Source organism: Epinephelus lanceolatus, chromosome 20 (genome assembly GCF_041903045.1).
Source record: "Epinephelus lanceolatus isolate andai-2023 chromosome 20, ASM4190304v1, whole genome shotgun sequence".
Lineage (NCBI taxonomy): Eukaryota > Metazoa > Chordata > Actinopteri > Perciformes > Serranidae > Epinephelus > Epinephelus lanceolatus.
The window spans coordinates 16,923,843-16,940,373 of NC_135753.1; the positions used below are offsets into that span (position 1 = coordinate 16,923,843).

Genomic DNA, 16,531 nt, shown 5'->3' on the forward strand with positions numbered 1-16,531 from the left:
GATGCAGAAAAGGAAAAAGAGAAGCAACTGGTGCGTAAAAATTCAGGCAGATTACAGGAAATTAAGTATCTGAAACTCAAAATTTTCTAGTGGAGGACCCCCAGACCTCCCTTTATATGTCCCCCCCAAATGTTGAAACAAAACCTACGCACTTGCTCATTTGCATATTTAGACATAGCACTTCAGAAAAATTGTAAATACAATAATTAAAAGATTTAACTAAGCATCATTTTTATGTTAAATCATTCATTATCACCAGAATGACAACATAATGAGTTTTTTTTTATGCCACATATACACACATTTGAGATACGTTTCAAATGGCTGTCATGTTTTCTCTCTGTAGATGCAGATGTAAACACTCCCCTCTTAGTGCATTCCTCGACACTCCTGTCACAACACGGGCCAGCTCGATGGCAACTTCTGAGAAACAAAACAACCTTAGAACAACATGGATACTTCCTCAGGCCCAGAGTAAGAAAACAGAGGTCTCCGCTCCTCCTTGAAGATCTGATACTGATCAGCAGGGGAAAACAACCCGAGCTGAGCTTCCTAAGGTATCTTTAACACCACAGTCACCTTGGCCTGCTGACTTTCACTGACACTAGGATCATCTCTACCATCTGATTATCAACGGTATTATAGTGAAGTAAAACTGAAAACTGAAAGTAGGAAACATTTTCGTTCACTGAAATAAAAATGAAAATGACTTTATAGGTAAAAACTAAAAAGATATTGTGTACTTACAAAACTAACTATACTAACTAAATGTCTTAAGTTTTGGTCTGTTAATTAGGTCAAACTTGTCAATACAACAAGCATGAGGAAGCATTGGTGCATATGTGAGTCAATGGTCAATTCACTAAGTGCTGTGTTTGTATTGTAATACCTGTTCTGAACTTCTTAAATTTTGTGCCTGACAAATACCCCTATAATGTAATTTTAAAAAAGTAAAGCCGACACTGAAACTAATAAAAACTAAACTATAATGAGCAAACTCACTCTGGAAATTAACTAAAACTAAATTTAATTGAAAACAAAAAATTAAAAACACAATCAAAAACTAATAAAAAAAAACAAAACTGTAATATTTTTGTAAAATTAGTGATTTAGTTTGGAAAAAAAAAGGTCATCACAAAATAGAAGAGGAAACGCAGTATTTGTAAACACACAATTTTATTCTGACACATCAATTTAAAGAGACAAAAATGTCACAGCTGCCACATTGAAACCAAAAAACCATTTATCCTAATTATAAAGTTCAGGTTATTTTAAATATGTTAAGCTATGGTTAGTGAAAATCATTAATGTCTTATTTACACTTTAGAGAATCACCATACAAAACACCATTAAATCAATTCCTACAATCTGCACACAGCCTGTCATTCAGGTTTCTTTTTTCAGCACGTTTTTGACCTGAACTTCATCCCAAACCTGAGCTGCAACAACAAACTGACCCGTTCACTCAGTGCAGTGCAGATTGGCCTTGTTGCCTGACATCTGTGGGGACTTGATCTGTTTTAAGAGTTTTAAAATAAGATTACAGTAATGCTCTGGGTACTTGATCTGTTGACAGGCAACCTATAAGAAGATAAGAGCTGCTCTGGAGTGTGCGTGGCAAATACACAATCACGATGTTATGAAAAAACATTCACAAACTTCACATTAAACAAGGAGCATAATCTGACAAAGTGATCACAAGCTCTTGACATTCATGGTAAAATATGAAGGTTGAATCCACTGGCTTGTAACACATTCGGTAGTTGGCTCAAATGAGTTGACATATGATTGTGTATTATGCCAAGGTTATGGCAACATCAAAGTGTAGGCACCAACAACAAGCAATGTACACTTATTTAGATGAAAAAAGTCCTTGTCTTGATTGTGTGTTAAAAAGCTAAAATGTCCTCACAGGATGGGACAATTCTGCCCACAAAAATCATACAGTATGTCCAACATATCAGGTTCCTGAATCCTCCTGCTCATGACACCCTGACCTTTCCTGGGCTGTACAACTACAGCCTCGCCATCAGGTGGAGGCTCTACCAGCGGGTGCACTTTGTTATCCATCATCTTAAAGTCACTAACACCAACTCCGGGTAGCGTGCCGTTCCTCTCTGCCCACGTTTTGGTGTCCTCTGAAATGTCCTTTGTATCCATGATACTGTCACCATTCGCACTGCTCTTGCTAACCGTGCTCGCCTCGTCCTGACATGCGTCTGAATCACCTCTAGAATTGGGCAACGAGAAGTAGGTGCACTTCCTGGAAAGTGACGACTTCTTGTCTTCCACTTCAGACTTTGTGCTGAAAAGGGAATATGGGGTGTCCTCCTCTGTGTCCTCACACATTCCTTGAGAAGAGCTTGTGAAGGTTTTGTTGATACCAACTGGGTCTGAAGCAGACTTTCTGATCAGTGTGTTGTCTCTAAGGAGCCACTGTTCATGATCAATAGGGACGCCGTCTCCAGGCCCAACTTGTGCATTAAAAGCAATGCAACGTGCTGCTTCACTTAAGGTGTCCATTGCATTAGTGGAATTAAAGTAAGACAACTCAGACATTGCTTTGGACCCGGCTATGTGGAAGGGAGAGAAAATGCTTGATGGCTCTTTCTTTTTCTGTTTTGGCGCAGATGGCGGCCTTTCACTCACTTCCTCATCAGGATCTCTTTTGCCATAAAGTCTTTCGATCGTTCTTCTCACGAAGCCTTTAGTGATGGATTTCCGTGCTGAATCATCCTCGCCGCTGGACAGTTCACTTGATGTTTGAGACTGATACCCACCACTAGCTGAGGTCTGTGCTCTTAACTCTGATCTTTTCGGGCTCTGGAAACGTCCATGCCCATGCTGAATATCTGTGGCACTCTTTGCCAGGAACATTTCCCTGATGTTTCTGACCCTGCTGCCTTCAGGCTCTGTGGTTATAACCCCGCTGGAATCATAGCTGAAAGATAAGGACGACTGAGGAGGCAAACGAGCGCAGGGAGCCGACTGAGATGTGGGTGATTCAGAGGGTGAATCTTCGACATCTGACTCAAGAGGGGCATTTCTTTGTGAGGATCGTCTGATGGCAGAACTTTCTGTTGTCTTCTGGGCATCAGCAGCTTGTTTTTCCAGAAGAATTACTCTCTCTGCCACAGATTGGGATATTATTTCTTCGGAGTTATGCTTGAGTTTTTCCACAGCCTTTTCATATTTTGCATCTTCAGACTGTGCTGCTAGTGCAGGAGCTTCCTGGTATTCTGCACCACTCTCTTCTATATATCTCCCCATATTGGCATGTTCCTCCTCTGAGCTGAACTCCTTTTCATCATAGCTTAATTCTTCTTCATTTGAGCTGCTGATCTGTTCATCTTTGACCATTGGTAACTCTAGCTCTACATGCTCGTCACAGCTGCTGTGGTCATTCCCACTATCCTCTTCTGTATTCATTAAACTGTCAGACTTTTTGGGATATGAATCCTGATTCTCGATCAAATTGCTTAGATCCCCTTCTACAGGACTTTTTGTCTTATCACAAATTTGTGTTTTGTCAACATGGTAGTCCTCATCATCTGAGCTGACCTTCTCTTCCTCTGTCTCTTCTATCAAAGCCTTTAACTCTCTACATTTTGGTATTTGTTCCCTGTGATCCAGAGGATTGCCAAGGTGTTCTTCCTCCTCTTCCTCCAAGCCAGATGAACTTTCCTCAATTATAACATTTAGTCCCTTACATTCAACCTCAGGCTGCTCTTCCCCTGAAGACGGATCATCCACATCTGAGTTACACGTGCTTTCATCAACACTGACATTCGGTCCCATAGAGCCTACCTCACATTCAACCTTTTGCTGCTCTTCCTCTGACAAAGAGTTGTTTTGGCTATCTGGGCTGGATATTCTTTCCTTTGCATTCAGTTCTACATAGTAATCAGAGCTTTGTAGCTTTTCCTCTTCTTCCTCAGAGTGACTTTCACGGTTGGACAAGTTGTCACTTCCCCTGCTCTCCTTTTGTAGCTCCTCCCATTCAGCTTCTGGTTCATCCTCTGAACTATGTCGCTCACCTGACTCTGAGCTGGATACCCTTTGCTCACAGGTCACATTCTGCTCTAAATCTTTAGTGGCACTTGACATGTTCTGCCCTTCCTCATCTGAACCTGACTCATCACCAAGGGTAAGCTCATTCTCAGGGATGCTCTCCTCACCATGCATGGGAAGCTGATTACCTTCCATGTCTTCCTCCTCTACCTCCGAGGTACAACTGTCTTGTTCAAGACTTTTCGTGCAGCTGACTGCTTCATTCATGGTAGCCTTTTCATGGCTTGTTTTGATTTCATCGTGGCTTTGCTGCCCGTTGTCTTTTACAAAAAACACTGTACTGTCAGGTTGCCTTTCTTCAGGTATCTGTCTATCAAGTTCAGCTGATGGACATTTGGCCGAATCTTTCTGCCCATATAGGCTATCCTTGTCTTTAGTGTCTCTAGTTATACTACCTGTGCTGGATTGTTTTGGTTGGGCAATGTCTGTGAATTTTTTAATGATGGAGCTCACGTCAACATTAGCTTCTTCATCTTGAGTAACACCCCTGACATTAACAGCATCTTCTGTGGAGAAAGTGGATTCCTTCGCATTACTGTTATCTTTTGCTTCCACTTTTTTGATTGTCCTTGCAGGCGTCTCTTCTTCATCATCACTATCACATACAACACCCACTGAAAGAGAGGCCAATTCCTCCTTGAGCTCCTCAGGTATGTCAAGACTATCCATGAGCTCATCAGTGACATTTTCATCAATGCTACAGTCTTTTTCAGGACCACCCTCAGTCTCGACTTCTTGCTCTGAACCATTTGGTGTTGAGCTGCGACTCTTGCATTTGTCACCAAGTTCCTGAAAACCCTTCCAACTTTGCAGGAGCTGCTTCGAAGCAGACTGCTGCAAATTGGACAAACTAGCCTTCAACTTCTGGGAATCCTCCATGCTGGCAATTTCTCTTAGAGAGTCAATCATTCTTAAAGCCTCGGCACAACTGACATTGTTTGCATTCAGCTCATCCATGTTCAAGCTAGACATGCCTTCCTTTAGGGTCATGACAGACAAGAAAGCAAGAAGAGCTTTAGATGATGAGCCGAACGTAGAGGCCACATGAGAGGAGAAGTCCGGCAGGCTGTTGGACTTTTCCAGACATAACGGTCGTTTGTTCTGGGTGATTTGTCTGATTGACTTTATTGAGTAGCAAATCTTATCAAGGACAAGTTTCATGTTTGGCTGATTTGAGGTGTTTAATGGCTGTGGAATTATTTGAGTTATAGATTTCTCTTGATCTGCTCTTAAAAGGTCATCTGTCCCTGTATTGTCATCACTCTGATCAACTTCTAATGGCATGAGAGGGTTGGAAATTGGTGTTTTGTCCAGTTCAGATGTTGGTTTTGTTGACTGTGGTGTTTGGTGATGCTTCTTTAGGGATGATTTCCTTTGTATTTGTTCCTTTGCATTGTCTGAGGAGAGATTTCTGGAGAGCAACTTTCCACTTGACTTATGTCTGATGGGTGGTGACACCATGTCCAGAGACTGAGAATATGGAGATGGCCTCTTTTGCATTCTAGATTTATAAAGCTTTCTCTCAGTGGAGGGGCTAGCAATTGGTGTTGGCTGTCTTCGTATTCCTATATTTGGTGACCTAGTTTTATCTGGAGGTTGGTTATGTAATGCTTTTGGAGAGTTTTGAGGAAGCTCAGAAGAGAATTTTTTGGTTTGGGATTTTCTCTCCATAGATGGACTGCTAAAAGGTTTTTTCACCAAGGGTTTCGGTGATGATGTGTCTTTTTGTGTTAAAAATTGTGTTTTTGTCTCTTTAAATGGAAGATCACTCAGTGCTGGAGCCTCACTTGATAAAGTACTGGCTGGTGACATCCTCTCTTCAGTTGTTAAACTAGCCGGAGATACAGAACATGACGGACTACTTTTCAAATCTAACATGCTGTTTGATTGGTGTGTCTCTTCTGGTGAGGTTTCACTTGGCCGTTGTATCCCCGTGGAGCAGACGCCATTTGGCAGCACATTATCACCCACTATGTTGATGGGCGTAGATGATGTCTCTGAAGTGGCATCGCTACATAAAGTATATTTATCTAGACAAGCCTTTCTGAGAGACATTTTCCTGTCAAGAGATGTATTACTAACCAAAGGGGCCCTTTTAATGGATGGAGTTCTTTGTAATGGTGCTTCTCTCTGCGTGGGAGGAACGTCAGTCTGAATTGATGTTGTTGTTTGCATTGTGTGGTCAGTTGGTGATATGGCCTTGTCAGATGCAGGACTGATGGATAATGGATGATTATCTGACAGCTGACTGCTCACTGATGAAAGCCTGTATAGTGGGCTGCTGGCCACTGAGGATGCATCCATCTCACCATATTCAGCGCCTGACAGCTCAGTATTTTCAGCAGGGGGTGGTGGTGGTAGCTCCATGGAAAGCGTACTGGAAGGTGTTGCTTTTTTAAATGCGATTTTGACTGGACTTTCTACTTCACTGTCTGGTGGCATTTTTGTTGACATCTCATTAGTTGGTGGAATTATTTCAGAGCTGTTATGATCCGAGAGAGGCTTAATTTCTTTAATATTTTTCTGAGCCAAACTGTTGTAGTTTTCTGTTTGCTGATTGACTGTGGTTTTTGCCACTGATGGACTTGATGATTTATTTTCAAAGGACTTGATTCTTTGCTTGACAGAAGCTCCTCGCACATGCTCAGGCAGTCGATCAGTTTTGAGAGTTTGTATTTCTGATGTCTCCTCCAAATGCTTTACCTCATCTGCCACAGTTAAACCATTCTTATTTTCAGACTCCCCGCACCTGTTTTCTGTTTGTTCAAGTACTTCTAATATTTTACTTTCCTGATCTGGGTAGGCTGTGGGGTTAAGATGGGCTTTCTCCAGCCAGTTCTCCACATATTCATTAGTAACAGAGCTGGCAGAGTTAAAAGCAGGCAGTGACATGCTTTCACTGACATCATAGGACCCGTTTTCGTTCTTTTTCTCCTGATGCACTGATGTCTGCCGTGTCAGTATTCCCCGTGGCTGGCTTACTTCATTGGGAGCAACGTTCAGGCTGCTTTTTTCAAAAGAAACTGTCTCATTCATGGCTTCTGTCGATGCTGATGGCATGTTTGGATCTGTGAGAATACATTTTATTGTGTCATCTGAGTCTTGTGAGCTCTTTGTTGCAACGCCCCCGTCTCCTTTTTGCATTGGTCCCTTTTTAAGCTTCATCATGCTTTTTGCTGATTTTGATTTATTCCCATAAATTTTCCTAATGAAGCCAGCACTGGAGAAAGTTTTTGCTTTCTTACTTTTCTCTGTTGCAGCTGCAGAATTTTCTTTTTGTCTCTTCCCTGGTGACATTAGACGGCGAACACGTTTGTTGATCGCTTTGGGTTTTGAGGACACCTTCCTATCTTTATTGACCTCTCTTTGTTGAGGCTTACCTTTGCCTTTAGTTGGCTTTTGGTATGGTTGCCGAGCATTTGTTGCTTGAGTCCTCAGTGAAGGCAAGGTTAAATCAGATGTTACTGACATGCTCTCAGCTCTCCAGATGCTAATTGACTCTGAAGCTGTCGATGGTCTCCAGAGCTGAGGTTCAAACTCATTATTAGAGGAGAGCTGTCCAGTTTCTGAAGTAGCTGGCCTGCAGAAAGGAATCCCAGCAGCAGCCTGTGCACAAACATTTGCAAAGAAATTCTCCTGGCAGGTCTGCTGTTCATATATGTGGAAGACAGTTTCAGTTGCCTCCTCTCTGCTGGAATCAGTCTGTAGGAATTCAGTCATCCCTGCTGATTTGAACGTGGATACATTTCTACTGTTAATATTGCTTGCATCTACAGAGCCAAGTCTTCTAGGTTTGGGCACTGGTCTGCTCTGTTTGACCATGCAGTACTGCTCAGTCATGGCTCCATTTCCTGTCTGCTCCCTGTAGGAGTAAGAACCGATCATACCCTCCTGAATCCCATTTGCCGTCACTGATGTTATGCTTTCCACAGAGGCTTGCTTTTTTCTAATTTGTTTGTGCCCTGGTGTAGGAGCTCTCCGAGGGGACATCACTTCCGTCTGTTCTTTGATATCATCGCCCTCATTACCACTTTCACTGAAAGTGCCATTGCTCAGCGATGGTGGATCCTCATCATTATTATCCTGAGTTTTGTCCCGGTTGATGGTGTCAATAGAGGAGGCAGGACTTTGTAAATCCAGTGAATTTGATTTTAGTGAGCTGATCTCCTGCTCTGCCTCAGGCTCTGGTAAACTGGCTGCATTTAGCTGATTGGCAACACTTGAGCGTGACAGAGTGGTCGTCCAGTGGATGGTTTCCTCTTCCTTGATTGTCAGCCGCACCTTCATCTCCACTGTCATGCTGCCATCTTGGTTCACTCGAAAGGACTTTTCAATGTCATCATCTGTGGGCAGCAAGCTTCCCTGTCCTTCAGATCCAACACCAAGGCAAGTGTCAGGTGTTTCTGGTACTGACTCCAGCATACGACCCGACTCCAGCTCGACGGAGTGACTGGGTAGGTCACATGAACTTTCTGCGATGGAGTCATGGATCCGATTCATGATGTACATCTCTGATGAGGGGGAGAAATTTCTTGACTTTGAAGTGTATAATAGTGGCTTCTTTTTACCTTTTAGGTTAATCAAAAAAAGCCAAATGGGTGCAAAAAAGATTTGTGTTGAAAAATGAAGTAGAAATGTCCAAAGATTCCAGGCAAGGATTGAAGAGGGAAGGCAGGTGGTTTGAAGAGGAAACCCAAGAAGCATGAAAGGAGAATAAAGAGAGAAAAGAAAAGTTAGAAACATAGTAGAACTATTCACAGCTCATGAAGAACAATAGCCGGCAGCTATGTAGACAGCGTATGTAGGTCATCCACAGTATTACGCATAATATCATTGCCTCAGCACTTTCTCAATCTTCATCCCATGAGAGCAGGTAGATTACTGCTCACACCTCTATGTGTCCATCAATGAGAATAAATGTCATACTAAATTAAACAAAATGACTGCATACAGATCGCCCCCCAAAACAACAGATTTTTATGTAAACTTACGTTTTAATCTCCTGTGAACCATTCCTTTGGTAGGCAGCATTGTTGGAGCTGGTGATTTCTGTGCATTGTAGTTTGCATGCCTGAATGGCTCCCTGCCTGCAGCCACTACAGTCCCAGAGCACAGTATCAGGCCTGGAAGACTGTCCACCTGCAGCAGACAGAAACATTTGTCACTCTAATGGCATTTGTCCAAGTTAGCATTAGGTACAAAAGGTAGAACAGAAAAAACTTGAGTCTAGATATATGTATGTTTGTAATTGCAGAGTACAAATATGTATATGTAGGGCAGGTTTAAAGGTATACTATGCAGGACTTTAAAAAAATAAATCAACGTATAGACTCATACAAATTTAATCCCTCTAGATCATCAGTTTTTGACCAAAAAGAAGTGTGTGTTTATGTACTTTTGAGCAGAGACTCCTCCCTCTACCTGTATTTTCTCCTTATTTTATGTGTCCAGGACATATATATGGGTGTGTAACCCAACAGGGTGCAGGTGAGGTCAGAGATTTATAAAAAGTAGCAGCCAGGTGCCAGACTGTAAATAGCACGCAATCCAAGAGACCCAGCACCAAAAAGAAGAAAATATAACGAGGCGACATGCCAACTGAGAGAGAATCTAGGGTTGGCTTTTACTTCCACTTTCGCTTGTGAGTGTGTTTACAAACAGTAACCCACAATCCTGCACAGTATACCTATAAATTAAATGAATTGTTTGTTGAAATGTCACCTTGCCAATACCAGCAGGCTTTGAATTTACAACAGATCCTTGACCTAAAGCCTTTCAGGGCAGTATCCCAGAATGCCTTTCTGCGTATTAGGGTGAGTTGGTAAAGAGGATTAAAACTTTCTCTCCTCATGTGACGGTTATTTACAGGCCAGGTTCAAGCCAGTCCTCTATGGGACAAGAATGGTGATGCCAAAACCTAAAACATACATATTTGAGTTATATTTCAACAGACTATTTTTTTTAAGTAATTTAATTTCTAACAGTCTAATTTCTTTAGTATTTCTTAGTTCACACAATTTACAAGGTAATTGGCAGTTGAACTGTATCTATTGCATATCCCTATTATACACACAGCACACACATGCAATTAAGGGCTAGCGCAGAATCAGCCAATGGTACAGCGCTCCTGGGGTAGTTTGGGGGGGTTGGTGTCTTGCTCAAGGTCACCTTGGTAGTGCTCTGGAGGTGAACTGACGATGCACACTCCATACTTGGTACATCCAGGGACTTGAACTGGTGACACACTGGTTCCCTAGCCAGGTCCCCACAGACTGATCTAGTGCCGCCCCCAATAATAATATAATAATTTGGGGGTAATGTACCTGGCTGGCAAATTTTTAGTTGGAATGAAACTCGGGTTGATGATATTTTAAATGTCTACTCACATTAGCATTTGACATTGTGTAGATGTTAACATCATGATGTTTTGTAGACTTTGGGTTTTGTTCTCCATACCTTACAAATAATGTTATTATTCTACATGTAGATGAGACGCCCTGAAGACGCTGGATTTTAGTAATTTAACACAACTTAAAGCCAACAACAATTAACATAATCTGTTGTCAGTATTCTATGTTAAGTTGATGCTGGCACTAGACATTGTCCTGACAGTCAGTATGTTGACAGGACATAAGAGAAAATCAGTTTATTGTGTTAGTCCGACTTAAACCAGGATGTTAAAATACATGTAAAAAAAACACTTTTCAAAGTTGGACTAACACACCCAGATAATGTGACTGGAAGTCAAATTATTCCTGCGTGTACACAGTCAAATGGACCCTAACCAGCCGAGGCCTTCTATGCATGCTACACAGTTTCTGCCCTGGGCTTTGACCCAGAAGTCAAATAGCATTAAATGCGTAACAGAAGAAGAAGAAGAAGCCCGTAACAACATGGCGAAATCTATATCCAGAGCTGTATATTTTTGGATGGATGAGGAGACAGTTAATTCTGTGTCAGTGCCAGTTTGCGACTAGCTAACCATAGATAACTTGTTTGTCAATTGTTTGGACAGTGATGTAATACTGGAAAAAGGTCCAATACTAATAAGCTGAAAGGAGGCATATCACCACCTATTGTAGTGGAGTCAGGCATACTTCGGTCAATAAATCAATTCCCCTCCTGTGTTTGTACACTGGGACAAGGACAGTGGTCCAATTAAATGGCCCAGTCATATTATAACCGTAGCTCAACTTAACTGTGCATGTAAACGTTCTGACTGTTACTCTGAATTTTGATCACCTGGCTTCACAACCTAAATTCAACCAAATATTTTGCAGTCTTTGAATCTGTTCAAATATACTCTTGAGATATAAAATTATTTTGTAATAGTCATGATCATGGTCTTACAAGATGAGGCTACACTTGAGTTTGCTCTTAGATTTAAGACTACACCTGAATAACTTTGTCATTCTGTTTGTTAATCTGTACAAAAGGCTTTCAGTTTTCTTTGATTCCTTGGCATTGGAAGGTAAAATTTATAGAATGTGTTATGATGTTTTTTTTGTAGTAGGTTGTCAGTGTATAGTGCTTGCAAAGTCCTATTTCTTAGAAAGAGATAGTTGTGTATGTGTCGTGAGGAGGACACTCACACGTCTACCATCAGCTGTGTGTAATTTCACGACATGAAACTGGACCAGCTCTGATATATATTCCAGGATGGACGCAAACGTTGGCGTAGTCCTCTTGTTAAGCACCACAGTGTGTTTTACACTGGGGTCACCATTGCGAAAAACCAGCAGCTTCTTTGGAGTGCGCACAAGCACAGGCTCCTGCTTGTGAATGTTCCTGCCAGGGAAAAACCTGGCCTGCTGCACAGTCCGACGACGGGAACTAACAGGCCTGGCGTGGTACCAGGGCGGCAGCTTCTTCCTGGCCAGCGCCAGATTGATCGGTTTTACTTTACGGCTGTCAGAGCAGATGTAGGATTTGCCATCCTCCAGTTCATCCAAAGTGTAGACTGCATGAACCCCCCGCGGAGTGGTGATGTTTCTCACCCCAAACGGCAGGGGAACTTTCTTAGAGAGACTGTCCAAGAGTGCATCAAATGTTTTAAAGGTGCGGTTGTTGATGACCATGCGTAGGCCATTGAACTGAGGATCTCCACTTTTGTAAAAGCAGACTCTCTTTGATAGAATAGGGTCGATGATGCTTGGGTGGCGTAGGGTGCCAATGGTGTGCCCGCTCCCTGATGACTGGACAGGGAGGACCCTCCGAAACCCTGTCTCATTCATCATTGGTGATTAGCTGGAAGAAGAGAAGTAAAAAACATTAATTTAGTAGAAGCATAAGGGTTTCCCATTTTTTTCACTTCTCAGTTGAGAAAATATTGATTCTGATTTCTGATGGCAGAATTAACACATTCTCACTCCCAACTCCGAATTATGACGCAGGTACCCCTCTAGCATCAGTTTTGGAGGCTCAGGGACAGCGTTTCAATTCATGCTGACACTTGTTACCTGCATTTTGTTGTTTCAAAATACACTAAGAATGTATGGAAAAAAAACTTCTGCTTATGGTTTACTTCCTTGGGTTTAGGTAAAGTACGTGGTTAGGTTTAGAAAAAAAATTATGGTGTGGCTAAAATTAGTATGTTTGTTACTCACTTTATGTAACATAATGTGGCATATGTCACATACAGTACCTGACACGTCACTAGAGTATTATTCTACACAAACAAGCACATTACATTATTAAATGAATCAAGAACAGCGGGCTCCCAGGTGAAAGTCCAAGTTTGTTTGACCAGCCTGCCCTATGAGCGATTTTCTTACTCTTTATACTACAGAAAAAAAATTATACCGACCGTTATGTGTCATATCGCTGCTCTCAAATGTGCCTTGGTGGTGGTTGGTATCTGATGCTAAGGGCCCCTGACCAAGCATCAGTTTTGACAAGTTGGGAGTGAGACCGGGTTGATAGAAAAGCTTTCTCCTCAGAATCAATAATGAGAAACTCCAAAAAGTTGTTTCTACACATAAAGCATTACACAGTTTTACAGTAAACAATGATTTTCACACATATATATCATCCATTTGTTTTCTTCAGTTTCTAGTGATGCAGTATCAAAATATCACGAAAAAATAAAACATTGTTTTTCATGTTTCTTAGCATAAAATTGTCAAAAGAAACATCTGCACACAGACTTCTGCAACTGGGTCAACAAACAAACATAGCTTTAATGATTTGTGATGTATTAAACATCTGATGTGCATGTAAACAGCTGAATGACGTCTTCCAAACATATGTTGTTTACTTGTGGCCATCAGGTAAGTGACCTGACTTCTTGGAAGCCTGCCACGTGAATGGATTCTTCCATTATTTGATTACTGGGTTTTAACAGCACAGTGGAGCACTTAGCAAGTGATACAGAAGTGTTTGACAGATCTTTCTCTTTTACCAGCATTTCTTTTACCATAATTAATAGGTTATGACAATAATATTACACCACATTGCAGTATTATGTTTTTAATATAGAAATAATCCAAAAATATGTTATCATTTATCATGTCCAGAAACCCTATCTTGTATCACATAACTCATTAATGTCTCATAACTCCTCAAATCAAGTAACCAAAAGTTTTTGAATATTGAATTACTAAGATCTTGTACATTTTATATGATAAATTAACATTACATTTACATTTTTTATCAATTGTATTAAAAGCATATGTGATAATACATTTTAAAAGTTGCTTAGTAGTCAGTATAGTTTTAGTAGTAGAAGTTTTTCTTATTAGACCAACACAAGATTATTTTTTCATTTTCAGGAAGAAATACTTGCAGCAATTGTTGGAAACAAAATCAAAACAAGATCTGGTTAAAGTGTATGGTCATGATGTTTCTACTGCTGCAAGTGTAACATGTAAGAACAGATTGTAACTGGAGGCAGCAAACAAACAAATAAATACACAAAAATAACAGGATTTTAAAGTAAACTCACCTGCGTCAGCATCATGAAATTCCCAAGCGATCCATGAAATGTTATTCCGTGCTCTACATGATGACTGCTGTTCAACTGACTGCACAGCAACAGTTTATTTCTGGAGACACCATCCCGGTTAATTTGCTTAATCTTTGCACAAAGTTAATCTCCGCAGCAAGTGCACTGCTAGGAAATCCTCTTCAGAAAGGTGTGTCACACAGATGCACGTAGAGCTTTCATGGCAGGCTGAGGAGGTGGACTAAGAGCCTGAGACTGATTCATTATAATGTTAAACAGGCCTGAAACACATTTCTGTATTGTCAGTTGGGATTATTTTGCTTAAACAAAACTGTTTTAAAACAAAAAATAATCCCACAAATTCACTCTTACAAGTTTGACAGTGATTTAGACCAGTTACATTACATCACAACAGAGAATATTTTAATGTTTTCATATTTGTGTTTTTGCTCTTATTTGAGACGTAAAGGCCTAAGAGCACAAGGCTGCACCTGCAGAGGGTTATGGGAACTAGAAGAAGAGCAGGGTTTTCTCCACCAGTGACAGCAGATGGTAAATTGGTGTCCGGTTGTAATATTCGTGCGGGGTTGTAATCTCATTGAGGACCTCTTTAGATAATAAGGATTAAGGAGCTCTCCATCGCAGGACCCTCAGAGAAGCACACTTGCTTTGAATGAAAAGAACATTCACTTTAATGCCTCTTAATAATGAGAAATAAGATTACTAATAAGGTTTGTATTTGACCCTGTGTGATCTGAACGCATACAGTGCATTTTAGTATAAGATAATACATTTAAAAATAACATGGATGTTCCTTTAACCCTCTGAACCCAAAGACTTGATTTTAGTGAGTCCCAATCACAGCATACAAACTAACATTTGTCTCTGTATATATCAGAATATAACCTGATAATAACCTGAGCTGCTGGCAATTGGCTCCATGTATGTTCAATCAGGCCTTGATGACTGACAAGGTGCACCTGCAGAGTAACCCACATAAAGGGTGACTCATCATGCATGCCTCATTTTGCACTGAGGAAAGTCCAACGTAGACTGAAACGTTTCCACTTTTGCACATATTTTCCACTGTCTGTAGCCTAAAGATGTAAGAGGAGGTGTTTGAAAATCCAGACTGGTCTGAATCTCTTTTGTTCTCATGTGCAGTCCCCCACTGCTACATTATACCTTTTCCCTGACTACTCCACAAGAGAGGAGGACTAACAAAGGACAGTTCTTTAAGGTGCGGCTCACCCTTGTGAACTGCTTACAAAATAAAGTCCATAGTTTTATTTTTTTTATTGGCATAAATTCAGCACAGTAAAAAACAAATTAATTTAACTAGTTAAAATTGAAATTACAATCCATGTAAAAAAGAATTGTAATAAAAAATGTTAGAAAATGACTTGTCACTGGAATTTTTTTACCTTACATAATATGAATTTCATTACGTAACTCCTCCACAGTTTCTCCATATTTAAGTAGGAGAAAATTCAGTTTGAGTGATATCATGACTCAATGATGAGGCCTTTTGTGTGAATAAGTGATGAATTCCAGTGATGAAGTCCAGTGTTGCTTTTTTGCAACATTGACGCCAGTTCTTTTAAATTATATGTTATACTGTTTTTTGTTATACTGTCAAGTTTTCTATCACTAAACTTCTTAAGAATTAAGGAAAAAAATATTACAGGTCAGATACTTACTCATAAATTAAATTGTTGAAACTGGTAAAAAAAAAAAAAAAAAAAAAAAAAAAAATTGAATAAAAAACAATGCAAAATTAAAGTGAAATATCCTAATTCAAATAAAGTGCAAAAACAATAAATTTACAGATTTTTTCATGGAAGGTTTTGCATAGAAACACTGTTATTTTACATGTTTTTCCAAAATTATTACAATCAAACACCTTCAATATAGTGATGTGACTAAAAGTTGTCGTCCCCCCCCCCCCCCCCAAAAAAAAAAATAAAAAATATGATTTTACAGGTCACAGTTACAGTTATTACTACCAGATACCTTCAGACTGGCTGTCGAACAAACAAAAGTAAAATATCCTGTTACAAATTAAGTGCAGAACAATTAATCCACAGAAGCTCTCATTAAAGGTTTTGCAGAGTGGGGTCAGGTGGAGACAGCTATGTTGTTTGAACTTTAAATGTGGTCTGTCTTATGTCTTACAGTTTAACAATTTTCCTGCCAACAATGCTGTTAATATAAAGTTTAGAGTCTAGGGTGTTGGGATATGTAGTGTTTGTCTACATTAGGTCAGGAATAGATGGGCCCACTATCAGACAGTTTCAAATAGATGTTGCAGTCTCACAGCTGAGGGCTTCCACGTGTTAATAGCAAACACAAGTGGAGACGTTTATAGTTCTCACAGAAATATACATCTAACAAAAGAGTGCATATTCTAGAAATACAATTAAGTTTAGCAGGGTAGTGGAGTCCAGTAGATTAGGTTGAACCGTATTACTGAGGGCATTAGCCGGTCATGTATATGCTTAACCGTGAACTATCTCG

General features: G+C 40.4%; 1 protein-coding gene across 1 annotated transcript; it reads right to left on the reverse strand.

The window, feature by feature from the left end:
* Positions 1 to 1,157: 1,157 nt before the first annotated feature.
* On the reverse strand, positions 1,158 to 14,090 carry LOC117264284 (uncharacterized). The gene is made up of 4 exons (XM_033638141.2): positions 14,015 to 14,090; positions 11,664 to 12,318; positions 9,063 to 9,210; positions 1,158 to 8,639 (listed from the first exon to the last, which is right to left on the reverse strand). The coding sequence occupies exons 2-4, from the start codon at positions 12,306 to 12,308 to the stop codon at positions 1,909 to 1,911; spliced, it is 7,524 nt and encodes a 2,507-aa protein (XP_033494032.2). The 5' UTR covers positions 12,309 to 12,318; positions 14,015 to 14,090; the 3' UTR covers positions 1,158 to 1,908.
* Between the last annotated feature and the right edge of the window lie 2,441 nt (positions 14,091 to 16,531).